The sequence below is a fragment of the Epargyreus clarus genome, unplaced genomic scaffold (assembly GCF_041222505.1).
Source record: "Epargyreus clarus isolate Ecla_fem2 unplaced genomic scaffold, WU_Ecla_fem_2.2 ptg000034l, whole genome shotgun sequence".
Lineage (NCBI taxonomy): Eukaryota > Metazoa > Arthropoda > Insecta > Lepidoptera > Hesperiidae > Epargyreus > Epargyreus clarus.
The window spans coordinates 4,395,641-4,423,639 of record NW_027332239.1 but is presented as its reverse complement, the minus strand read 5'-3'; the positions used below and the strand labels follow the sequence as shown (position 1 = coordinate 4,423,639).

The 27,999-nt window shown below is 34.5% G+C and overlaps 3 protein-coding genes across 4 annotated transcripts; 1 reads left to right on the top strand and 2 right to left on the bottom strand.

The window, feature by feature from the left end:
• Positions 1–48: 48 nt before the first annotated feature.
• On the top strand, positions 49–1,230 carry Mtch (mitochondrial carrier homolog). The gene has a single exon (XM_073091714.1). It carries the CDS (start codon positions 123–125, stop codon positions 1,008–1,010), a length of 888 nt encoding a protein of 295 aa, XP_072947815.1. The 5' UTR covers positions 49–122; the 3' UTR covers positions 1,011–1,230.
• Positions 1,213–5,317, bottom strand: LOC140756244 (U3 small nucleolar RNA-associated protein 6 homolog). The gene is made up of 8 exons (XM_073091713.1): positions 5,087–5,317; positions 4,288–4,600; positions 3,759–3,950; positions 3,138–3,338; positions 2,958–3,059; positions 2,443–2,649; positions 1,780–1,965; positions 1,213–1,679 (listed from the first exon to the last, which is right to left on the bottom strand). The coding sequence occupies exons 1-8, from the start codon at positions 5,176–5,178 to the stop codon at positions 1,266–1,268; spliced, it is 1,707 nt and encodes a 568-aa protein (XP_072947814.1). The 5' UTR covers positions 5,179–5,317; the 3' UTR covers positions 1,213–1,265.
• A 4,306-nt stretch (positions 5,318–9,623) lies between these two features.
• On the bottom strand, positions 9,624–23,446 carry LOC140755768 (tonsoku-like protein). Of its 2 annotated transcripts, XM_073091081.1 has the most exons (14): positions 23,259–23,446; positions 22,929–23,186; positions 22,507–22,672; positions 21,166–21,442; positions 20,514–20,667; positions 19,757–19,961; positions 19,055–19,244; positions 18,163–18,397; positions 17,420–17,532; positions 16,812–16,998; positions 13,579–14,953; positions 11,819–11,994; positions 10,390–11,092; positions 9,624–10,123 (listed from the first exon to the last, which is right to left on the bottom strand). In XM_073091081.1, the coding sequence occupies exons 1-14, from the start codon at positions 23,269–23,271 to the stop codon at positions 9,778–9,780; spliced, it is 4,398 nt and encodes a 1,465-aa protein (XP_072947182.1). In that variant the 5' UTR covers positions 23,272–23,446; the 3' UTR covers positions 9,624–9,777. The 2 variants fall into 2 exon arrangements, with proteins under 2 accessions (XP_072947182.1, XP_072947183.1); XM_073091082.1 differs by lacking the exons at positions 21,166–21,442; positions 22,929–23,186; positions 23,259–23,446 and having other exon boundaries at positions 22,507–22,642.
• Between the last annotated feature and the right edge of the window lie 4,553 nt (positions 23,447–27,999).

The following is a 27,999-nucleotide window of genomic DNA, read 5'->3' as shown; positions in this document are numbered from 1 at the left end:
CTGTAATGTTTCATTTTCTGTGGGCTTCTTCTACTGATCTGTTGTCTATGGTAATTTTGTTTGTCAGTCAGTTTTGATTTCGGAAGTAGGGGATTGTCAATTTCTGTCCTGAATATCATAATATGGACGAAATTGAAAAACAAAAAGCAGCGGCTTTGCCATCACAGTTACTCGTAACGACAGTATGCCACCCGATGGAATATGCTAAAGTACTGATCCAGCTGGGGTACGAGCCGCTGCCTCCGCGCCGGTCCACCACACTCTTCGGCCGCCCTGCTATGGTATTACCTAACGTGTTTCAATACATAAAGTATATCAAACAGTCCGATGGCTTCTTCGGGTGCTACAAGGGCCTATCAGCAAGAGTCCTAGGTCTGATTGCCGCTAGTCAACTCACTTCAAAGGTAATCCATGCCTGCGGCATAGATTTTCCCGAAATGAATGACCCACCTAACATCATTACGGACGAGGAACCAAAGATCGAAGATTACATTAAACTAGGCCGCCGGGACGTGGTCATGCACACCGCATCAGTCGTCGTGTCGTATCCTTTCCATGTCGTGTCAATCAGAATGATGGCTTCATTTATCGGGAAGGAAGAGGACTATAGCTCGTTGTTCGGTGCTATTATGTCCATCTACAGAGACGATGGCATTCTCGGATTCTACCACGGTGTTGTGCCAAAGCTGCTGGGCGATTTGTCCTGTCTTGCTGTAACCGGTGTTCTGGCATATTATGTCAACAAGTATCTAGTGAAAACTAAAGATTTGAGATATTACACTGTCCCGTTGCTAACATTTATTACCAGTACATTGACATACCCGCTTGTAGTTGTGTCTACCTGCATGGCAGTGGCGGGTAGCAGCCTGAAAGCGGGCAATCCTCCTGCAATGCCTGTCTATCCATCGTGGCAATCGTGCTGGAGAGAGCTCCTCAGGATTAAGCAACACAAACGTGGTTCCTCCCTAATCTTTAGGTACTACATTGCACCCATTGCTGCATTACAATAATTATACAATTATAAATACTGTTGCATTTAACTTTTGTCTTTATTTGCTAAGTGTTATTCCACCATCACCAAAGTAGAAATTTGACTTCTTGTAGAGAATTGGTACAATGTATATGTAAATAATTAGTATAAATGGTGAATTATGTGGATATTTCTTTTGCTAGATTGTTGAGTAAAGGTGTGGTTATAATAAAATAAAGATATTTTGTTTGTCAACAGAATTATTATTTTGCATTACAATATACTAATTACATGGTTAAAGTTTTAATCTTGCTAATGCTTGAGCCTTGATAAATTCATCTACAATTTCTTTGTTCAGCGTAGCAACTGCTCTCCTATAGATAGCTGGAGTGTTTTGAGCACTTCCATTTTGATTTTCAAAGTCTATGTAATCTGTCCATATCTCAGTATTATCTTTACCATGATGTTGAAGCAGGCATTCGTAACATTTTCGTATATTTTTTATACTAGGGTTTTCTTGTGATTTTTCTATAGAAATCATTGTCTTGTGAACCTCTACCTGTGTTGGGGGCACTCTTATGAAATTTTCATACATTTCACGAGCAGCTTTTAAGCCATTATGCCTGTAAATTTTTTGTAGAAGTTTTGGTTTCAGAGACAATATCAAAGCATTCTCACAGCGCTGGAATTGAACCTGGCATTTTTGTAGCTGAAAAATACATATGCACAATTTATATTTCAGTATAATAATAACGAATAATCCACATCAATGTATAAAAATGAAGTATAGTACAAAATATTTAACTTACAACTACATTAGATTCAACATTATCTAGCATAACATTCCAAAGATGTAGTGACTCATCTGGTTTTAGCACTTTGCCGGCCTCTTGTAAAATCGACAACATTTTGCTCTCATTAGATATATTTAGGAGCAATTTTTCTTCCCACACACTTGTGGCTTGTGGATTTTTAACTAATGCTGCGTCGAGAATCTAAAACAATGTTAAATATTAGCTTGTCACTTTTGTTATTTATGCTTCTGCCTATCCTGCCTACCAAAGATTAAAAACAATCCAATACAAATCATGACTTGATAGATATTAGCATTTTAACTCTACTTAATATTACTTTACTTCTTAAATAAATTTCAGATATGATATTGGATACTTTACACACATTAAATAAATACCAAGAAAAGTAAATATAAAAACATTTACAATGAGAAAAACTTTAAATTAAAATTTATATTTCTTATCATAGGACGTAAGCATACAACCCTATCTCTTTAGAATCACTTTCAGATATTCTTATAAGATTATGACTAACACCTAAGGGCTCTTATATACGAGCGATGGCACGCGCCGCACTTAGTGTCGCACATATGTTACCTCCCTAAGGTCTTGTGGAGTTAATACGTATGCATCTTTACAATCTTTAAGAAATTGTCTTAATATGTATACAAAAATTACCTCTGCAAATTCATCCTTAGGAATCTCATCCTCCAATTTTAGCAAAGAAATGCCAAATGCATACATTTCGTTACTTAATAATCCATTTTCATGCCCATAGTTCCAGGCTTGTTTGACTGCAAAAATCTTTTGTGTTTCAGTACAAAGACTTTCATTTACACTGAGTAAATTATGAATGTATTTTGTACATAATTTTTCATCTGGAAACTAAAACGGAAGGTTTATTTTAGTAACAAAAATATGTAAAGTCCACCTTGAATAATAATAATAATTATCTGCACTAATATTATAAAGAGGAAAATTTTGTTTGTATGTTGGTTTATAATGAATAGGCTCAAAAACTACTGGACCGATTTTAAAAATTCTTTCACCATTCGAAAGCTATATTATCCACGATTACCATAGCTATATTTTATATGAAATATATTTGATAAATAGATTTTGAGGCAGTACAAAGTTTGCCGGGTCAGCTAGTAAATAATACGACACACAAAATAATAATTTGAAATTATAACCTTTGTTAATGCTTCTTCATACACACCCATATAATTATTAATTTCATTTGGCAAATTGTTTTCAAAATTTATAAATTCTTCTATTTCCGTCCAGTGGTATCCCTGTAGAAACAAAATAATTACTGATTGAGTTAATGTTCGTACATTATAAATATTCAAATTGTTGATAACAAGTCTTACTTCTAACTCCTTTTGAGCAATGTAACACCAAACATCTTTTTCCTCTTGCCTGGACCATATTTCTGCTTTGATTTCATTTGTAATAGACTCTTCAAATGCAAATTTCATGGACAAATCACATATACTGAACAAATAAGATAATTTAGATATGTTATTCATGCCATTCTTCCAAACGACACTTGCCCTTTTGATTAACTTCTCCTAAAATAATTAACAAATAAATTAGTAAAAATACATCTTTTTATTCTGTCTGGTATCTATTTCAAATTTTTCAATAATCAGTATAAAGTTCCTTATCAAATTATTATAATATATCTTATCTATTATCCATGAGAAGATTTACTATGTAAAAGATATGATTGTTATGTGATAAGTAATTGTTACCTAAATAATATGTTGCTGTTAAATAAATAACTGTTCATAATACTCTTATAATGAACACTGATCACTTCTAAGAACGAGTAAGATTAAAAATATAGTTCATATACATTGTCAATGCATGGTTTGGTAGCAATTTCATTATCAGTTAAAGCAATTGACTATCAATTGATTACTAAAAAAAGATAAAAAAAATTGACCAAATCTCAAATACTAATAGGACTTGATAAAAATTAGGATTACCTTTTCTTCATCACTTTCAGCTTTACAAGCCATCAAGAGTTCAGTTTCAAACAACTCGATATACAGCATTTCAGATTCAGGATGACGATGGATACCTTTCAATAGGAAACTCCTTGCATTTTCCAAATTATCCTGTTCCTTACTCTCCCACTTACTGGCTAGCTGCCAAACTTTAGGCTTATCTCCATGGAACTGTATTAAAATAATGTGAATCCTTTACTGGCTAACCATAAAATATAACACAAGTATTGTATGGATAGTATTGTATACGTCAAAAATTGCAGCTTTTGTGTACCTTTTTGAATACACACTATATGAGCAAGAGCTAATACAATGTCACTTTGAAATATGATATTTATTGAAACAAGTTTCACAGCACAACAATATTTTATCGGACTTTATTGATTTTTTTACTGCGACAATAATAATAACTTAACTGAGTTAGTACCTACTTAACTATAAAATCTAAAGAATTTTACACCCCCAAAACAATTTTACTTTTAGTGTTTACCAAGAAATTAAAACATACCTGTATCATTTGAGCAATGATATTAGACACTGCATAATCAAAGCCAACACTCATACAAAACTTGATGTATTCAAAATAAATCTCTATATCATTTTGGAATCTAAGGATGAACTGCTTGAATACTTTGTTCAGTCGTTTTGCGATTGAGTACTCAATGTCATGTTTTTTTTCTGTCAATTTGGCTTGTTTCCGTCTAAGAGCTATATCTTCCAGTAACGCCAGTTCATATGCTATGTAGTGAACAAAATCATCCTTTGCTTTTAGTCTTCTTTGTATTCTGTATTCAAACTCTTTACGTTTACGTGATATTTCCCTGAAAAATATTAGAAGTCTATTATTGCCTTCTTTCTGTTTATATATAGATGTGTTTCATTTATTTAGACTATTTAGTATAGACAATTGTATACAGACTCGTCCTATTAATAGTTTGGCGTCACTGCAGGTCAGCTTATTATTGAGAAACCATCTAAGTATCCAAGTATCTTTCAAACTGAATTAATTCAGGTACAACATATTGACAATAACTGTAACCTATTCAGCCTATTCAAACACCTTATTTATATATATTGAACAAATGTTTAATAAGTCAGATTATAAAGATGTATCCGTTACTGTTAACTACACATTTCACCTGCTAACAGCAACAGTGTGCAGCATGCTTGGTGTCACACCAAAAAAAGGAAATTATGTATGCAATAAGTTAATTATTTAAAACCTGACGAATTAAGGGAAGAATTAAGCAGTGTTTCTTATAAGGAAGTGTAAAAAAATACTTCATATCATACAAAGTTTTACCTACTTTATTTCATCGTCTTCATACAAATTTGTCCTTCGCATCTGCTCCAACTCATTTATCATATTCTCAATACGTTGATTCACTTGTTCCGCCATCTTCGATGTTTTCTAATTTCTCTTTTGAAACAATATCTTCGTCACAGTCGAAAATATAAACTTTTAAACGTTTGTAATGTTTGGTGTTTGAAAATGCCCGACAATTGTCAATGACAGTCACATGACTTTTTGAGGTTATGATTATGAGTTACGACATTTCTTTTTTAATCGTGTTTACAGCCTTAGATTCTTGCTTATTAGCCTAACATTACAAAGACCACAGATACCGTTAGAAGTATAATTCTGTGGTTGAGACATACTACAGATAATAGATCCCTCTTTTTTAATGGCTACTTGACACTTTTTGGGAAAGTGTTTTAATGAATTAGTATACGTATTATATATGCCTTTCATTGATCACTTTTTCGAAAAAAGGGCTATTCATTAATAAAAATCGAACTTTCTTTACGGTGAACGGAACGTCGCGTTAAATCAGGCGGTCAAGTGTCATTTTGTGGCGGAACGTCATTACACTGTAAACAAACAACGCTTAGAAGAAAATTGAGAGTTATTTAGCTATTATAACTAAAATTTAAATAAATGACAAGTTATAAGACGTGTGCAGTGACGATGTGTACAAGTACGATCGTAACAAATTTGCTTATACAAGTTCCTAAACCCAAATCTCATAAACGTTAAAGAACTTGCAGATTCTTATATGTTTAAATCCTCTGTTTGCAAGCAATGACATTTTATATCTATACTATACTATCTATATAAGAGAAGTATTATTGAAAAAAAGGAATAAATTTAGTAACTCTCGAGTGATTCGTCAATTCCAAATCATTGGAACGGGACGTAATCAAAACAAAACAGCAAGTGGAAGTATTCATATATTTAATATATTATATAGATGTCTATGATAAGAATAGAATTATAAGACGTCTATGAGAATTCTATTTTAAGGGCCCATTCTGTAATTAATAGGACACAATTAAAATATTTCATGACTATGTTATTATTGATGGTGCATGTGCACTGATTAAGTTACAGGACTGTATAATTAAAAATACATGATTTGCAAATATTAGTATTTTATTAACCAATTTCTTTGTTTATTTGGTTTATATGGTTCTATTAGTGAGTACACACAGTAGAACTTTTGTATATATTTATCATATGTTACAGTTACAATAATTACTACAGATCACCTAAGCTAAATTTTTGTGCTGCTTGCGTGTCTGCTTTTCGTCATTACTAAAATTATTTTCCGTAACAAATGGATATATATTTTTATCACTGTCATTTTCAGAATTAAATTGCAATGCAATAATAGGAACTATATGGTCACTTTTCTTCCTTCATCTTGTTGGGTAGGTTACGCAAGTAAAGAAGTACTATTTCCCGTGTACTTTACTTTATGTATTTCAGACTGGTGCCCACTTTCGAAACTTTTGGCTCCTCACTTCTTCTAGGCAGGACAGTCATCACATTTTCATTTTCATTGATGTACCTTGTGTTCAGAACAACTTTTACTTTTCATGAAACACAAACTTGCCTTCCTCTTAAACTGCACAAACTCTATAACGTCGTCACTATACGATTGTCGGGAAGATCTGTAAATATAAATATAACCAATTAATAACCTTAAAACAGTTCACATAAGAATATAAGTATATTTAAAAAAATCTTAATAATTACTTGAAGACAACCTTTCTTCTGTCTGAAGTCAGTTAAGAAATGTTTTAATTGTACGATATGATTAAATGTAAATATAAAGAATGTTTTACTTACGTTGTTTATTTGATATTTCCATAGGTTATCTCACGGAAGTTTTTGTATCCATTTTGATTTATTGCACTGAATATATGGATCTTCTTTAAGCAGGTTCACGCTATCAGCTTTAATATAGTGTGGCTCCATTTCGGTTCACAACATAAATTCAACCAACTCTAACAGCAAACGATTTAATTATTATTTGTCTTGTTTGGTTTCGAATGTTTCGATGTAGTGACGTCACATGACATTTGAGGCAGCACTGTCGCCGTTTTGGGATTTAAAATCCACAGATAAAAAATCGAAAATTTCTTTTTAAAAATTAAAATACTTAGAACGTATTAAAAAATAAACGAAATACTGCATAATTTATGTTTACTTATAAGCTATCATATCCAACATATTTCATATTTTATTGTTATAACTGTCAAGTACCCAATAACAGCCACAAACATAGATATAGGATGTCAAAGATACACAATGTCAGATTAAACGCGTTACCAAAACTTATATGTGTATGTGTGCGTAATAGTGTTGTTACCTTCATATTTTTTATCGATTAACATCCAGTATTAAGTTGGCAAAGTAGCTTTTGTGTTCAAATTATTACAAAAAATAATGAAATACTATATTTTTATAGGTGTTTATTTATTAATATTATAAAACATAAAACAAGTATTAAGAAATATAAAAAATTAAATTAAACGATACATTATACATAGAAATGTCTTCTTCGAAATATTTGCTACATATAACTGCCGATTTATTTGGAGTCCAGTCTGGCCGATTTATTATTTTTATCCATTTGTCACGAACCTCGCTTGATCGACTCGGTATCCTTGAAAAGATATAGGTGATACAAAAATTATTCGAGTTATAATAACAGGGTATTTGACATAAAAAATCAGAATATGTAAATTTCGTTACTATCCGTCAACCAAGATTATGTTCTGTTTATATAGGAAAAAAACTAAAGGATATAAAGGAATGATATTTATTTTTACAATATATTATCGACACATTATCGATACAATATGACGTCACCATATTGTCAATCCCTAGCGTGGATTAATAATTTAGTTCTCGTATATATTTTGGTAACTTTACTTCTAGCTATGAAATATATGTATTTATAGCAAGATAAATTAATATGAAATTGTATAAACTATGTATAAAACCAACTAATATGAAATTTGACGAAATATTGCTTAAAACCCTGGGATAGAAAAATCGTATTTACCTGTGAAACGTATACTTTTGTGGATTATTTTTCCTTGTAACAATACACTTAACAATACAGCAAGACACCATTGTAACCAAAAATCAGAAATACATAAATAGTAGTTTGATTTTCACTAAAACATTAAAACGTCTCGTAGCCGGGGGAGCTTAAGGCCGCTTATTCGAAGAGAAATTGACACACTGTCACTTTTGTTGGCATCTCTTTCTCTCTAGTAGATTGTCTATATGAGTTGACATATGTCTGTCTCAAGCTTTGTTGGTCTTTAGCGTAGCGAAAAAATTCTAAGTCTATGGCCACAAATATCTGCCTAAAACTGCCTAAAAAAAATGTAAGTAAAGATAATTTAATAACGTTATTTAATTGACGCTTTGTTTTTAATTGAAACTCCGTTGCATAAAGTAATAAGTTACAACACCGTGGCTGCCGCTGACCTTCGCGTACTAAACATCGCGAATAGTCAACATTGTTTTTAACATACCTTTTTTATCTATTAAACTTGTAGGCGCTCCCACAGCTTCAGGGACTACGTTAAAATATACCGCATAAAACTGCGATCCCGCAACCACTGCTTGAATTCTTAGCTTTAGCAAGCCTCGCTTCAGATTTTTATTATATAGGTTTATATAGATTATACTTTATATTATGAATTATGAAGGTGGTAGAACCCTTTGTGGTTCGACTCCGGCGGCACGACTGCCAAACCTATTTCTACCTAATAACAGCTGTGTTCTGGTTTGACGGGTGTGGTAAGGGAGATATACTTTTCCGAGACGTTCCAGCTTAGTCCTCAGAGGTAGCAGCGCATCTGTAGCCAACCTCAAGTAGGAATCGTAATCCTATTATGTGGTGAGGACGACATGCTTTTCCTGGCGTTTTTTACCCCGACCTTACTCCTCAGAGATAGCAACTTAACTGAGGTTGACCTAAAGTACGACTCTTTTATCTGGAATTGATTACAGATGTCCATGTGCGGCAGCCGCCACATACAATTATCAGTTGGAATGCATGCTGTTAACTACCTCAATATTATAAAAACAATTCTGACCATTTTTTACAAAACATTTTTATTTCTTGTCTCCTAAGTACAGGATAAGTAATATAATAATAAGTACAAGGAAATACGTAGGAGAACGAAAGTTACCGACATAGCTCTCAAAATAAGCAAGCTGAAGTGGCAATGGGCTGGCCACATTGTTCGTAGGACGGATAACCGATGGGGTAGGAAGGTCCTCGAATGGAGACCACATCTCGGCAAAAGGAGTACAGGACGCCCCCCGACCAGGTGGACTGATGACCTGAAGCGGACGGCGGGTAACCGCTGGATCCAGATCGCTCAAGACCGGTCGGAGTGGCGTAGATTAGGGGAGGCCTATGTCCAGCAGTGGACTATTACAGGCTGATGGATGGATGGAAGTACAGGATATAAGTAATTTTAGTGAATTATAATCTTGACGATGTCGGGATGTGTAAACTAAAATAATAAATATGAATGTAAAAAATCCTTTAATACATATACCCTATTTACAGCACATCATAGTTCGAATAAAAATAATCGGTAGTCGGTAGGTACATAAATTATAATTATGAAAACGATATCCTAAAATACATTAAGACTTAATTTTAAATAATTTACTGATTTATCATCTAGCCGTAAATTTAATTACACTTTCTTCACAATGTTCGATAAGGCCCCTGCCTTTGAAACAATTCAGCCAAGTTTTGGAAAACAGTTTGAAGCTCTCTCTTTCGACGTCAGTTTTAAAAATTGGTGTTACATTGATTTCGGGTATACATCGACCGAAGTCGATAGCTGGCAACCACACTTGGAAATCTGAATCTGGGGAGTATTTGAATATATCTTGGCAACCCTCGAGGTTGATCTGTGGTACGGGAGGTTGCCGTTGGAGCAGTTTCTTCAGTGTAATGAAAGTAATTTGATTGTCCTTCAGACTTATAGACTGAAGGTGTTTCGCGCGACCAAGGCATCTGGAAAATAAAAAAGTTTTTAAAAAATAATAATAAACTAACACACTTCTGTTTATGACTAAAAACCTCATTACATTTATATTCAAGGACAAAATTTGCGGGTATTTTTAACAATGTCCGATATTGTAATATATAAATATTTTCCTTATAATGTAAAATATATATTTTTCGTTATATATGTAAAATACCAAGTTCAAACAATAATGTAGCCTGAGAAAAATGTATTTACGTATTAAAGGGAAATTATTACATAAAAGATTACAAACCTGAATATTCTCATGAACTGTCCATCCACTAGTTTGCAGTTTGACAGACTAAATCTCCTTATCTTCAAATCTTTCGACTTATCTAGGATACTAGCAATACATCCCACTACATTTCCTTCCACGCCAATATTATCCAATTCCAAATCTACTAAAACGTTAGGATTCAACGTCGACAACAAAGATATAAGCATTGGTTGTTTAATGTCATTATTACTCAAGTCTATAGTCTCCAAAGTCTTAAATTGTAGCTTATCTGCGTCAACGGTAACACTGTTTGTGATTCCACAGTCATTTAATCTTAAAACCTTTAGCTTGATGTGAAGGCTCAACTTCATTACATGTTTAAAACCTTCGACAGTTATACAATTTCCACTTAAGTCTATCTCCTCTAAGCTCTGGCAAATAGGTCTTGTTGCTTTTTCAAAAACATTTGCCAACATTTTCACTCCATCGGCGGTGATGTTATTTTTGCTTAGGTCTAGTTGCGTTATATGTTTTATAGTGCACATACATTCTGTAAGGTACTTCATGGAATCGTCTCCAATGTTGTTATTTGATACTAATATAGCTGTGATGTGAGTTTGGTGGGTTAGTGCGCGGAAGAGCGGTCGGACTTGTGAGGGCGATAGTGTTTGCGATCCTAGCGCTAGTCTGTGTGTTGTGTGGCTTCGTCCAACCGCTTGCTGGATTTCTTCTGAAGGGGCTGAGAAAATTAAATATCATCACATTTTAAACTATCACATTTTTCTATTATTAAAATATTTAACTTTGTTTATGAAACTAAGTCAATTTCGAGAAAATATTAAGGAAAGCTTTTAAAATATTGTTTAAACTGGGGCCAGTGGCATTTAATGCATAATCGAACGAACTTGTAAGTGAAGTTCAATCAGTATTATATGAGTGCATTTATCCAAAGATTGTAGTGTACGAAGGCTATTGTAGTAGACTTGAGTCTTACACACACTACAAGACATAGATGTAACTTTTTTTTTTCTTTTATAATATAGAAGTAGCAGACGAGCATGCAGTCCACCTGATGGTAAGTGGCTCCTGCCGCCCATGGACATTTGTAATCAACCGCAGATAGGATTAGATATTCCTACCTGATGTCGGCCACAGATGCGCCGCTACCCCTGAGGACTAAGCTGGAACGCCTCGAAAAAGTCTGTCTCCCTTACCACACCCTTCAAACCAGAACACAGCAACGCCTAACACTGCTGTTATTAGGCAGAAATAGGTGTGGCGGTGGTGCCGCCGGAGTCGAACCATAAAGGGTTCTACCACCTTCACCTTATCTAACAAGTAGTAGTAGTCCTTTTATGGTTCAGTAATGATCGCACGCTTTAGATTGCAAAATATCGATATGTAAATTTAAATCGAATAAAGACGTCACTTTACTTTAATCGCAAAACCTATTTATTCTACTTACATAAACCTAATGCTTCACAACACTCCAAATAGCGCTCTTCAGCAGGAGATGCCTTGAAATTAGTGACGCAGGTGTTGAGTTCTGGTGACGACAGAACCAAGCTCAGAGGGTCGTCCTCGGACAGGATAGCGCCGTCTGACGTCATCAAACTGAACACTGGTCGGACACCGGTTAATCTATAAAAATAAAAAAAATATAAGTGGTTATCTTAAAGTAGCGATTATGTGACTAAGTTAAATGTGCACGTAATCCCTTGTAAAGATATCGCAAAGTCATCTTTAGATCATTACTGTCCCAGTGCTGGGCACAGGTCTAATCACAGAATGACAAGGATCAATGACCTCATAGTCGGGCTCAGCGGTACGCGTGTAGGATGTCGTATCGGTGGTATTCCATTTAACAACATTAGCTATGCGGACGACATGGTGCTGTTGGGGCCGACTGTTGGAGCAATCAGAGAACTGCTATCGGCTTGTGAGGTCTATGCCGCATCACACGGTCTAGTATATAACGTTAAAAAAAGCGAGTACATGGTGTTTAAGGCTGCCGGTAAATGTCCTGAATCCTTCCCTGCGATTACCCTAAATGGTGTTAATCTCAAACGGGTTTATCAATTTAAATATCTAGGACATCTCCTCACAGACAGCCTTAGAGATGATGTAGATATCGAAAGGGAACGCAGAGCGCTTGCGGTTCGAGGTAATATGCTGGCGCGTAGGTTTGCCCGCTGTTCACGACAGGTCCAAATTACACTCTTTAGGGCGTACTGTCAGGGATTGTACACGGGAGGACTGTGGATAGCTTATGCCAAAAAATCACTAAGCGCTCTGCGTATTCAGTATAATAATGTCTTTAGGATGATGTTGGGACTTCCTCGCTTTTGTAGAGCCTCCGAGATGTTTGCTCAGACTCAAACTGATAGCTTTCATGCCGTCATAAGGAAAAAAGTCGCATCGCTGATGAGGAGAATAAGGGATAGTCACAACATCATGCTAAAAACCGTTTGTGAGGATGTGCATGCACCTGTTTGGAGGCATTTTGCGCGGACGATGATTGAAACCAAGACGGAACTACCCATGGCTCGGTGTCGTTGTCTGCGCGGGGTGCCCCGCAAGTACATGATTTATTGATTATAGGTATAGATATAGTTGTACTAACATAGTTTTAAGTTTAATTGTAACTAACAAAATGGATCTCTGTTATCTGAAATAAAAATTTATTATTATTATTATTATTAGGCCATAGTTCACCGCGCTGGCCAAGTGCGAATTGGTAGACTCCACATAGCTTTGAAAACTTTTTTTTTTTTAATTTATCACGTTTATTCGTGATGGTTTCATTCATCGTTTAAGCAAGTGATAACTCGATCGAACTCGATCGAACTTCGATTTTGATCAAAATGATCGAAGAGTTACAAAAAAAGACGTGTACGATTTCGAAAACTTTTGTCAGTACATAATATAAATTGCTTATTGTATCAAATTTCTAGAATAAAACAGAGAATTTAACCAACAAGTAGTTAATTAGAAATAATTATAGTTAAAAACTAAAAACCACGCTAAAATCGCACAAGGATATTCGTTAATCTTAACGATCCTGAGGAGACTGGGACAAAATATTAAAATCGTGTATTGTCATCGGTTCTTGATAAGTCTTCAAGATTTTAAATTATTCAAAGTGGGTAAAAATTGTGTTCAAAAATTCCGTTACATACATACGTACAGGTAAACCTATAAAAACGTGGTAAATAAGGCACTTACTTGTAATATCTCGATTTAACTTCTTCAACAAGCCAGCTGATCGTCAATTTGTTGATTGTCTCGAGTTTTAACGATATCAATAGCACTTTGTCCTGTATTTTTACTTTTACAGCAGCTGGAGGAAGAATTTGTGTTTGCATGGGCCTGCCATTCTTTGACGCTTGCACGATGCTTATCGGCTGTATAACGTTCATTGGCTGCACTATATTAGGGTTTATGTTTTGCACTATGTTAAAACCATCATTGGAATTGTGATTGAAGTTTTCACCTGACGGTTTCCTAGAAAATGCCACCGGAGTCATTCTATCTCTTCTTATAGTCACTTCGTTGTCACTGCCGCTGTTACTAGACTGGTCATTCTCATCCCTTTTTCTCTGAAAACCCGCTCTTAGTAACGTGCTTTGTCTTTTCCAACGACGCCGCATGCCATCTCTACTATCTCTGGACTTCGTGTTATTGAGCTGTCTAGTAATATCAATTATGTCAATTGTATCCGGACAAATGTTTTCGTTTCTAAACTGATCCGAATCTGAACTGTTTTCGCTCATGTCAATAACATCACTAATACGAGACTTCTTTCTAGATATAGAAATGCTGTTGCTATCGTGAAGTGGTCCATTGATTTTATTTATGTTTTCGACGCTCTCTTTAATGATGTCCGTGGACGATTTCTTAACAACTACAGACGTTAATGGGTCGCCAAGTTTACGTTTCTTGCTCTTGTTCATGATTCCCAGATCGTCATCTAACCAATCGTCGTCAACTTCCGTCGGGTCTAGTAACGCTGGTTTCTGCTTAGATATCTTCACTTCAACATCCGACAGGTCACTTCCAGTTCTATTTCTCAACGCTGATATTGCACTTCTGTATTCTTTTACGCCTGATATTTTTTTCTTATCTTTCTTAGAATTATCTTCGTAGTCATTATCAAGGGAATTTTCGGAGTCATCAGATGGGAAAGCTGTTTGATTTTTATTAATATTTTGCGATAAATTTAGTTCGTCGTCACTGTCATCGTCAATAATGTTTCTTTTCCTGAACACTGGTGACTCCAGATCCCTAATCCGGCTTGTCATTTTTGAAGTACTTGGTGGCGTAGTGTCTTTTATCGGTTTGACTGGAGTCTTTGACTTGGCCCTATTAAGACTTTCAAATGCACCACCTTTGTCAACCATGGTATGCATTTTATGGCATATATTATTGTACATTATCTCTTCATCTCTAGTAAGGATAGTTTTTGTCCGCCATTTCTGTAGTACTTGTAAAGGAGTCTCACCAAAGTCGGTCTTTAGTGATGGTATGGCACCATTCTCTAACAATAACTGTACAACTTCTAGATGGCCATTGCTTGCTGCATCATACAAAGGTGTTATACCTGAGATAGAAATAGGATTATTCAAATATCTGCCTGTAAATCTTAAATAATTGTTGATTTCTAAGGGTATATGCATAAGATAACATAAACCTTAAATAAAAAATATTATTTTTACTAAAGTTAGTATATCAACTTTTTAGCTTAATCGAAAACGTTTTATAATAGTGTAGCATTTAAACACCGTCCTTATTCAAATTTATTCGAAACGTACATCAGATTCGGTCGCTTAGTCTTCCAGGACCCACCAAACAGACCCACCGGTGGGTCTGTGAAGACTGATATGTCTCAATGGTCCCACTGGTGGGTCCTGTGAGATTTGTTTGTCTTCCAAGACCCACTATTCTAAATTAATACCTGCTTAAATTAATATCAGTATTCATACAGGATTGGTTAGGTTAGGTTGGAACATAAAAGAAAAAAAAATTAAGCGAGCAGGGTGCGGTATCGCCCTGCGAGCGGGTGGGTCCGATTCACGTTAATTCGGACCTAACCTATATGATTCCTAATCTCATGTGACACAGGGTGAGCATCTTCAAAACCATAACGGACTTACCGTATCACCGGCCGTACCCCTAGCTGTACGGTGGGCGAAGAGTATTATAGTATACTCTGATTCATAATTAGGTGTCCAAAATGTCAACAAAGGTGTTGACCTATCAAGAAAATACGTTAGAAATGGTAGTTTTTATTTTTGTCGATATTAAAGTAATACAACAATAATAAAATAATAATCTAAATAAATTAAGATTAATTCACATTTTCTAATATTTATATCACCAAAATTTCGTTCCATACAGTAATAATAATAAAAAACAAAGTTTATGGTAGAAAATTAAAATGTGATAATGGTAACACAATCGGAATCCAAGACATTTCTTGTGCTGTCATTTTTAAGTTTCGTAAATGATATTATTTATTTTCGTGATTGTGATCAAACTCTAATGTTTTCTCGTTTACATAACGCGTTTGTTAAATTGTGTATATTTGTTAAATGTTCGTTTTTTGTCGAGTTTGTTAAAGTTTTTGTTTCTTGTTAATTTTGACAGTGACATTTCTTTGTTTACATTTTGGACACCTAATTATGAATCAGACTATAGTTAACCTTTGGTTCTGTATTAAAACTGTACCGTAATTTAATAAAATTTAATAGGGACTTTATGTAATTTTTTAAAAAATGTTTACGATAATGGTATTAGTGACATTATTTTATTACAAAATACAATCTTAATATGAAAACCGAATCTGAATTAAATAACATAACCTAACCAATCTAATATCTAATTGGAACCTCATTGAATTGGGATTAATAGCACTAGTATAACAACTAAAACTTGTAAAAGGCTGAAGGCTGTATTTTAAACGCATTAATTATTTATCTTGTGTATTTAAATACAAAATTCTTATACCAACAACGTAATTAATTAATAGAGAGTATAAATCGGATATTAACAATACTATGTATAGTCGGTGGTACCGTTTTAATCGTGAGGGACCCACCATACTACCAGGAGTACGGCCGGTGGTACGGCAGGACCGTCACCTCTAGTATTTTTTGTTACAGTTGAACATCAAAGATTTACCTGCCATTAGGTGTATGGTGTATGCCTACCGCATATTTATAAACCCTAATACACTCAGTAAATTCGTGGTGGGTCTAAGAAGATATAAAATAAAATAGTCTCAATGGTCCCACCGTCTGGTGGGACCATTGAGACATATCAGTCTTCACACCACCGGTGGGTCCTGGGAGACTAAGCGGATTCGGTTACGCTTTCGGATATATTTAATTATGGACATCCGAGAAAACTCAAATTACGGAAACAGACTTCCATAAAATACCTTAAAATCTTCTACTTACCATCACAGTTCGATCCTCCTCTATCATTAACGTTGGCACCATTGTTGATCAGTATAGATGCAACGTCAAGACGGCCGTGGATACAAGCTTCGTGGAGCGGTAACCAGCCCGCATTGTCCCTCACGTTCACTGGGTGACCTTTGGCTATCAGCCGTTCTACCAGAAGTTTGTTCCCTGATATACATGCCTAAGGGAAAACGGAAGTGGAATAATTTGCATTAATTATGGTTGTAGGATTTATCATTCATCATTGATTCCCAAAATTTAAACCAGTGCGCTTTTTTTTTCTCTCGTATTCGATTCCCTAGGGAAAAAGATTTTTTAAAAAACTAATGATGCAGTTTTAGTTTTTGTCAAAATCGGCCTTGCAACTCCTTTCAACATTTTTCCCCTGACAGCCTTTGAAATAAAATCCAAAAATTTCGTGTTACATGTTTATATGTTACATTTTTTATTACGAAAATATCTAGTTTTCACGTTAAAAATAAAACCATGCACCACGACATATGCGAGTGAATCTTTGTGCAGATTCATCATTAATTCATCAAATTCAATCATTAAATAAATAAATAAAATCAAAATAAAAAAATATAATAATAGGTACTCACAACATGCAACTGTGTCTCCCCTTTCATATTCTTCTTAATGGCGAAGCCCTTCCCACGTCTCCTTGTCTCCCTTTTGTTGTCAGCAGCATCTTCTTCATTGGTGTCTGATAAATCTGAAAATATAATTGAGGGTAAATTAAGAGGAGATAGAACGCTACTCCTAATTTGGCGTAATAACAACATTGTTAAACGCGATGTATGTTAAAAGGGTGTGATAAGCGAAACATAGTAATCAGAAATGTTCCAACTCAGTTTAGAAGTAGCAAAATATCTGTGGCCGATCTCAGATCAATCTCTTCTTATCTGGGGTTGATTAACGATCTACCAACAGGGGAAGAGGATGCTTCTTTAGTGTTAATAATTGGCCAAGTGCAACTCGAACTTGCACATGAAGGATTAAATACTACCAACATTTTGATATATTTTTTTTATTTTTAGTATTTGTTATTATAGCAGCTATTAAAGTAAATGCAGTATGAACATTTAAACTGTCTACCTATTACAGTTTAATAGCGATTTCTTGTAAGGCAATCCCCATTTATTTCTATTTTTTTTTATGCATTCGTTTATATTGGCACCATTGTGTATCTATTACATTTTCAGAGATAGAGCCCTATGACAGACAGATGGACAGACAGCAGAGGCTTAGTAATAAAAACGGATTATCCTTAGCTATGCCCAAATGGTAAAAAGAAACAATAAAAATTACGAAATAATGAAAATTGCTACTTCCCTAAGCTCACCTGTCAAATCTTCAAGGCAGATATCATCTCCGATATGGGTGGTGTCCTCATCATCACCACCAGCAGAACTCTGTTCATCCTCTGACTGTTCCAGGTTGTCAAAATTGTTACACCCCAAAGCCCTTAGTTCTTCTTTAGTAGTCTCTATCCTCTCCAATTCGTAGTACGCTTCTTGGTATCTCAGCAAGTTTTTTAGTATTCGGATTTCATATTTTCTCTTGTTCCAATCTCTTGCCTGAAAATCGGCAACAGGGAATATGAATGATATTTTCAGAAATAAACCATAAAAAATATATATGTTATAATAACACTTAAATAAGTACTATAACAAAACTTTTATTTATTATAAAAAAACTTGGATTGTTTAACAAAAACTTAGATTTAACAAAAGGGGCCTCGACGGAAGACGCTAGCGCGCAGACGCATTCACTCGCGCGGCTCCAAAGCAACTTCGCTTTTATTCTCAAAAACACGGCGCAAGGCATAAGCTCAGGCGCATGCGCGGTATCCTTGCACATCGTACGATCGCTCCTGATTGGTCAGGCGCCGGCAAGGACATCGTACGATGTTTGGGGATCCGTCGGGCAAATCGAACCTTCTTTTTTTTTAAAATAATAAAACCGAAAAGTGTTCCCGCGCTACAGTACTTAATAAAAATATGAAATGTGTTCTTTTCGGTATTACAAAATCATGAATATATCTTATATATAAAATTCTCGTGTCACAATGATAGTTAGATTTTCACCAAATTTTATATGCAAATTCAGTAGGTCTGAGACTCGGCTGCTATCTATTTTTCATAACCCTAAGAAATAAGGGTTGTTCACCCTATACATTTCTTTATTTATATGGCAACACTACGTTTGCCGATAAAATCCGAATATATACTCACAACATTCCTTGCATCGTAACAGGCTTTCTCCACTTGGTCATAAGGTTTCTTAGCCAAGAAACACACTTCAGCTATATTGGCAAGAGTTGTGTACGCTTCCTTGTGGATATCCTTAATCAACTCATATTCTTTTTGATAATACTCCAAGGCTTCATAGTAGCACCCCATGTCTTTGTAAGTTTGGTATAAGCTGGAAGTTATTTATAAATAATTAATTTAAAAAAAAATGTTAACTGCAGAGTAACATTTTTCAAGCATATCTATGTATGTTTCATGAATTATAAATTAACAATTATATTATCTAAAGCAATCACATACTCCGCTAGCTCAATAATCTCAACATTATTTCAATTTAAGGCTGTTTTTTCTTATAATATTTATGTAGCAAAGAAGTATGTAGTCCACCTAATAGTAAGTGGCTACTGTCGCCCATGTAGTCAGCCCTAGATAGATAAGACTCCTGCCTAAGCCCTGAGATTGACAACAGATGCATTGCTATCACTGACTAAGGTAGAATACCTCAGAAAAGTATGTCACCCTTACTAACCCCTTCAAAGTAGAATATAGCAGTACTTATAAGTGCTGTTATCAGGCAGAAAAGTGTGGTAATGGTGCACCTATAGTCAAACTACAGAGTATTCTACCATCTCCACAAATTTTCTAACATTTCTTACTTATTATTTATAATAAGTTTCAACCAACCTAACATAAATAGGAATAAGCTTCTTCCCACAGTCTCCAGCCAATACTGCATGGTCCAACATCTTCAAATAATACTCAATAGCGCTGGGATAGTTCTTCAAATGGCACGCACCATCACCCAACTTCTCATAAAGCTTTTTAAATGTCATGTGGTCAGAAGGGTCCGTTGATATTATGAGGTCTTCTGTGTAACACATTGCTGCAACTGTTGATAAAAAATTACAATATCTTCATTACATAATTCAAGTTGATTTGTCGATTGAAGGAGAACCAAAATGATTTCAAATGATAAATATCTTCTTACTTAATCCTTGTAATTACATCTGGCACAAAATGCTCCATCTGAATGTTTTTAAACCGGCAAATTTTGTAGTAAAATCAAACTTTAATTTTCGTACAAAATAGGACTTCAGTTGAAAAGTAATAAGTAGGAAACATTTGGATATGTAAAGGTATCAATCTAAATGTGTGTGTAGTAGTGTTTTTTTTTTAAATATAGGAGTGGCAGACGAGCATGCAGTCCACCTGATGGTAAGTGGCTACTGCCACCCATGGACATCTGTAATCAACCCCAGATAGGATTATATAGTCCTACCTGAGCTCGTCCGCGTTTAACATAAAGGAAAACTCATAGTAAACACCATACAATGCTCATAGACACACAAGCGTCAGCTTCATAGATTGATCTTTAGGTTACAAGCAAAAAATTAAGTCACATATCACTAGTCAATCAAAACTCATGACACTTAAGACTCACCAACTCTTAAATTCGACTCAATATTTTCCCTCTCCTCCTCATCAGGTGTCTTCATTTTCCACGCCTTAAGGAGAACCTGCTTAGCACTTTGGTAGTCAGACATCTTACACAAAATGTCTGCCTTGGACGAGAGGGTTTCACACATCTTTAGTACCTGAAATATTACAATGTTTACACATTTAACAGTTTAAAATGTTTGAAATAAAAAACATTTTTACAAATTTTACACTCATATTAACTAACTGCTATAGGAATGTGTCAAAACAGCTTATGCCTCCTCTGGACCGGAAGGTAGTATGTACTCATATTAAAATATTATACAATAAGGATCATTTTAATCATGAATTATATTAAAATTATTAAGTATTAAGTAAGAAGTAAGTTTATAACTATATAATACTACTGTATAAATAGTGGCAATATGTAAATGTGCATGTATGCACGTGTCTGCATGATTGTGTGCTTGTGTGTGTATGTGTGCATGCATTGCATAGACAGTTGACGATTTAGCTGCTTTTCAGAAGTTAAAAGCTTAAAGTAGGTAGTCTACTAGGGCCATTACTAACTTACTTTGTTATGACAGATAATCTGAATAACTGAGTTCCAGATACTAGAGTTTCTACTGTACATGAATTGAATAACAAGACCTTACCTTATCTTCCAGCCTGCTTGCAACCTCTAGAGCCTTATTCAAGCAACTGAGTGCCTTAGTGTAATCCTTCTTCTTATTGCTATGCAAGAGGCCTTCCGTCATGTAACAGTTGTGTAAAACTTCATACAAATCCTGACTTGCGCATATGGTTATGGCTTTGTGAATGCAATCAACAGCTTTGTCCAAGTATCCCAGGTGCTCTTGTACTACTCCTATGTTGAGGAGCAATCTGGCTCGCATGTCCATTAATTCTGTCTTGTTGATTTTGCCATTTAATCTGTAGATAGTGTAGAATTTGTTTCAATTTAAATATTTCCACTCATAATATAAACTGAATGTATGATATTCATTTATTTTAAAGATCACACAAATGAATATACCATTACCCTGTAACCTAAGAACACAGTAATAATAATAATATAATTTAGATTACAATAAAATACAGTTAGGGATTAAAATTCTATTGTCTTATTTATTTTTTTTTATTTAAAAAAATAAAAAAATAAAACAAAAATCAAAAAAATAAATGCTTTCTACACTCACAGCCCCACACTAGGATTCCCTGTATCGTGGGTGTTATGGACACACACAGAGACAAATACACAAACACCCACACCCAGAAACGAAAATCTAAATTCATCATTTAGAAATCTGTCTGGCCGGGGATCGAACCTGGAACCCTCTGCGCGTCAAACCGGCATGGTGACCGCTCCGCTACACGGGTCGTCTAATCAAAGTATTGTGCATCATATTAAAAATAAATAGTTACAAATGAATCTATTTTACATTTGCCTATATGTCCTTGTGTCCTGAAGATCTGCTCGAGTCTGAGTCCAACGTCGAGTCTGATACTTTTGGCAAGCTACTTGATGAAAACACTATAGAACCCTCTCAGTTACGACTTGAGCGTTTGTAAACTGCTCGAGCATTGAAGCGTTTAAGAGTTAACTCAAGCATTTTTATAACACTAAGATATACCTATCCAGGGAGTTGCAAGTTAGTCCTCAGGGTTAGCAATATATTTGTGAGTGATCTGAAGTAGACTTGTAACCTTATTCAGGGCTGATTACAGATGTCCAGTAAGCAGTTATAGTTCGCGCCAAACAACTAGTCTGCTCTGAAGTTGTTTCGTACAACAATGAGCATATGCAGAGTATATACTCTGTGGCAACAGTAAGGGCACACTAAGGCCGCTATGTACCAGTTGGGGGTTAGACGGGTTTCGGGGGGTCCCACGCTGTCTTTGTCCCGCTTATATCTACAATTTGCTATTTGACATGACTTGTTTATATATTCAGAGCAAATGGTGGAATGTTTGTTCCTTATACAAAGAAAACATACTTTTCACAAAGTACAACACTCTTCATAAATGCCTTCTCAGCAGCAGTTAGGGAAGTCTTGGCCTCTGTCTGGTCATTACAACTCTGACCCTGCAGCAGATATATTCTTCCAAGAGTGGCCATTGCTCTTTGTTCTTCAACTAAGTTATTAAGTTCCTTTGCCACAGCTGAAATGTATAAGATATTTATTTGTATACAAATAGAAATTCTAACTAGTAACTCTACACGTAAGCATTTTGAAGTCTCTAAACTAAAGTTTTAAATTTTTTCAACTTCAAAGTCCATTATAAACCATCATATATTATTTCAGAAAAACCTTATGGAGGGTGTGTTTGTTTCTGTGAATTATTTATCAAAATTAATCAAGAACCATTGAGGGATTCTAACATAACATTTAGAAAACATTCTACCAAATAAACTCACCTAAATGCCTTTCTTCATACTTCAGAGCCTTTTCGAACTCCGCTAACATCGTCAGCATCTCGCCCATCATCCGGTTACAAGTGCCCCACTCCATGCGAAGGCCGAGCTCCTTGTATATCGATGCCTCGTTCTTATACTCCTCCAGGGCATCGTAGTAACGTGCATGTTTGTAATAATACGTCGCTAAATCGTTGATCGCTTCGGCCAAAGCTCGCCTGTTACTCCCGATCAAAGCCTTTTTCTTCTTGCGTAGTAACTCTAAAATCATAAGTGTTAGCTATACAACTGAATTTGAACACACTTAAATAACATTAATTTGTCGACACTAACTTTCTTCTTCCATTTTTAAAGTGTCAATTATTTACATTATACAATTTACTAGTTTAATTTAATGTTTTAGTAAACTTGAGTGTCTCGATCACTCAATTTCCAATACCCCGTGTATATAAAATTAAAAAAATATACAAATAATGAATTATACGGAAATTTAGCGCTTTTTTCAAGTCAAAACATGTTGATTACTTTGACAGTGACATTAATATCGTAAATTATATAGAGAAAAAATGGTGCCGCCAATGTCGATTGTCGAACAGATACACTTTAAGGATATTTATAGTGATATTTATATAAACCAATATATTTCTAAGAAAGTAAATTTTCATAAATAATACAATTTATTAATATTACTTTCATTATTTTTTAAACGATTAAAAATTTTAGCCAAGTCTTCACAACAACAAAAATTACAACAAAGTAATCAACTAGAAATGTCATGTCATGTGTCTAAATCAATGCAAAATAATGTCAATTGTCAAACAATTATTAACCAAGGGAAGGCAGTTAAGTATCACGTCGCGATTGTATTCTTCATATTATTATCAATAGTTCAAATAATTTCTGAGTGCGTGCATCATATTTTTGAATATAATTTAATAAATTTATAGCTATTCATTAATTAAAAACAAGTGGTTGGTGTAAATATATAGTATTAGCGTATTACTGAACAATAATAATCGCCTACAGCTGTTGTCACCGGCCAGCAAGGTGTTTGACAAATGGTCTCTGGAAGAGTAAGTGTTTTTTTTTACTTTAATATCGGAGAACATTAATTATTTAATGCCAGTCATTATAATTTACAGTATTCATGGTAGAATATAAGAATTAATTAATGAAACAAAAAATAACTTCTATGCATATGGAGAGCATCACGCTGGATTTAAATTAAAATTAACCAGATTTAAATGTGCAATATATGCATACTATTACAAAACCTACATCTTGTTGCTTCATTCATATTAAGCCAGGTAATTCATTATTATAATCTCTATCATATAGATGATGTTTTAAAGTTAAGTGAGCATTTTTTTAAAATATTGTTGTACCTACTTGAAGAAAGTAACAACCACTGCTAAAAATTTAAAAATCACTCCTTATCATACTTTCGCAAGCACAAGGTTTACATACACCAAAATTTAGATTCAAAGCCAGGCTACCATACACACACAAATTAAGACATCTATAAAATTCTGATCCTGAAAAAAATTCTAGATTAATTATTCAGATGTCTGCTGGGCCAAAGGTGAATCCAGTACTTTTTGCATGTACCTCTCTATACCTAGTGAGAGCAATGGCATGCAGTTATTAATAAATGCATACCTTGCCTACTCATGTGTATGAATTTAAAATCATTTTAATTATATATTCACATCCATTCACGCATATCACACAGCAAAATCAGAACACTTCAGGTCTCTTCCTGTTGTGGGGACAGAACTTGCCTTTTAGTTGGACACAAAAAGAGTAATATTTTTAAACATAAAACAAATGCACATAATTGTCAAATACACATAATTGTTTGTTAGAATATGTTTGTTATTAGGTAAGTTTATTTTTTATACTTCAATTTTAATTTTACTCTTCTGTATGGTAATACATATATTTTTTTTAATTTACTACAAGTTGCTCTTTAAAATCGCATGCTACACAGGTAGTTTCCAAATATGTTACAAGAATAAGTATAGTAAATGAACATATATGCAAAATGTGGCATGAACTTTCTCCTAACATATTCCCTGAGCGTTATGACATGGGGCTGTTCAAGAAGGGTGCAAAAAGAGCTCTCTTTAAAGGGGCGAATGAGACTCCTCTGGTGTTGCAAAGTCCATAGGCGATGGTGACTGCTTTCCACCAGGTAGCCTGCCTTATTGTTAGGTATAAATATAAAAAAAAACATGTATTTTCTAAGTAATATCTTCTTCCATCAGCCTTTCAAAGTTCACTGGTGGACTTAGATCTCTCCTAACCTGAACACCCAGCAGTTTTCTGATGTCCTCTTCAGGTCATCAGTGTCCCTTTCTCTCTCCTATTGATTCTGTTAGGTAGGAAAACAGAACATAGCTCTCTCTATAGACCGCTAAGCAACTTTGAGTATATGCATGAGGCTCACAGGAATAATATCTACAAATATGGAATCTATCTACAGTATCACTATGAATAATATGAAAGATCTAAGTTTCACAGTTAAGTACTTACTACATGGATAACTTTAGTAACTATTATTATACAGAAAAAAGATGAGTATCTCCATATACTTTTGATTTGAGTCAAATTGCATTATCTTGAGAATTCTCTTCAATTTCAAAGAATATTATCTATAAGTAATTGATTCATGTTTACTTATTATCAGGTACAATTATTTTTAATTACCAAGTATTGTATTACGCTTATACAATAATTTTTATCAGAAGTAAAAAATGTAGCCTGTGAATCAGAACTCTTTATGACTTAATGTTATGAAATATGTTTATTTTTTATGTAATTAAATTTGTAAACAAGCTTGCAATCTAAGTTACGCAAAAATCATTTCCTAATAAAGACCTACCTATATTCTACTACACTTTTAATATCAAGCGGAGATGCATTGCTCTCTCTGGGGGCAAATTTTATAGATTTCTCTTTTACGAGATCCTTGATCAGAACCTAGCTGAACTGCCCTACTACTATCTCAAAAATTAAACAGTAGTAAGTCCAAAATATAGGTATTTATTTGGGGGTGGAAGGTTGACTTGAAATCCCAAAACACCCTCATCTGCTTACAACTAAATTACAGTTGGATTTTTTTCAAGTTCGGGGGATTTAAACCTCCCTGTGTACAGCTATTAAGCAATACGACATATTACAGGACCTCCCACAAGAGACACTTAAAAGAATACAGCAAAAGGCACTAGATACCTTCTTAGTAAATAAATTTTACTAATCTAAGACTAGATAGATCAGATTATCTTTCATTGAAACAGATATCTATCGTTACTCAAAACAACAAGCCAAAAACTATCATCAGAAAATAAGGAAGTTATTCATGCGTGTTAGCTAATAAAGTAATCGATCGTGCGTATGGCATATGAGGATATGAGTATCTACATCTCCCTGCATTTGCTAAGTCGGCATTCCTATTCGAGCGAGCGACGCCCCGGCGCCGCCACAGGCGCCAACGTTTCGACCTTCCCTATTGTAATGTATGCAAGGATTATGTGGACCTGAATTTTTATTATTTGTTAGAAATTTCCAAGATTCGGCGCAATTACGTGACATGCATTTTAATGAGAAGGGTTCATTCCCATTTACGTTAGCTATCTACTTACTGACGTCAGAAGATTGATATAAAATAATGTTTGGAAAAATCAACTGTAAAATTTATAATTAATATAGTTTTAAAAGTAAAAACTAAAAACCACACTAAAATCGCACAAGAAAAATCGTTAATCCTGATTCCTGATGATCCTGATGAGGTGAATGGGATAAAATTATTTAAATCGTGTGTTGTCATCGGTTACTGATAATTATCCAAAATTTTAAATTAATCGGAGCGTTCGAAGTGGGTAAAAATCTAGTTCACAAATTCTGTTACATACATACATACAGGTCAAGCAAATAAAAGCGTGGTAGAAATAAAATTAATAAGGACAATGGTACAAAATTATTAAAATCGTGTATTGTCATCGGTTTTTGATAATTCTTCAAAATGTTGAATTAAACTGAACGTTCAATGTGAATAGAAATCGGGTTAAAAAATTCCGTTACATAGTTACATACATACAACCCAAGCTAATAAAAGCGTGTTGAAATGGATCTTTTCATTAACTACCACAATACGCATGGGACGAATCTTGCAACTACATGTTTAATAATTTCTACTTAATCAATTGAACCTAGTTTTGGAATATTGTAGCTTCGAGGACCTCGTCATGTTTAGACTTAGTAGCGCTAAATTGTGATCAGGGTAAGTCATCAATCATTTTAGGTAGTGCATCACTTAAACATAAACTTGTATTTTTAATCAGTTCATTTATTATTGACTAGTAGTATAAATGTCATAGGCCTATTTGAATATGTACCTTGTTTATGTACATTATCCGATTTGACTGCATAAACAGGTCACGTTATAGGGATAATTAATTGTAAACCTGAATTGAATTTCTATTCAAGCACAGCATGTACAACCATTGAAATGGGCTGAATTGAAATGATCAGATTACTGGTCCTATTAGAAATAACTGACACCGATTAGTGTGTATAAAATATATACAATGATTTTTTCGGTTTCATTTAGACAATGGATTAGCAATAATATATTTTCCTGTTTTTTTAATAAACGATTATTTTTATAAATAACATTTAATTTGGAAACAACATGCAATACATTTGATGGCGCGAGGCGTCGGCCCGGAGTCGGCCACAGATGTGTTGCTACTCTGGAGGACTAATTCGAAGCTACGTCTAAGTGTATGTACCTTACCCCCTTCCAACCACAACATCTGTTATGAGGAAGAAATTACCAGTGTTCCTTTAAATCTTTAAACAACTCTACAAATTATAAAGAACAAAACAGGCCCAGAAGTAATATTCTAGATGAACGTTTCCTTCCAACAAATCTGAAGACGTTACCGGAAATAATATTCAACGTCAGCGGTAATATCACCGGAATTGCCCTGATATTCCGATACCGCAATACCGATATCCCTGTTCTAAAAATACAATTTGCCGTGGAAACGGCGGTTTAAGGCTCACCACA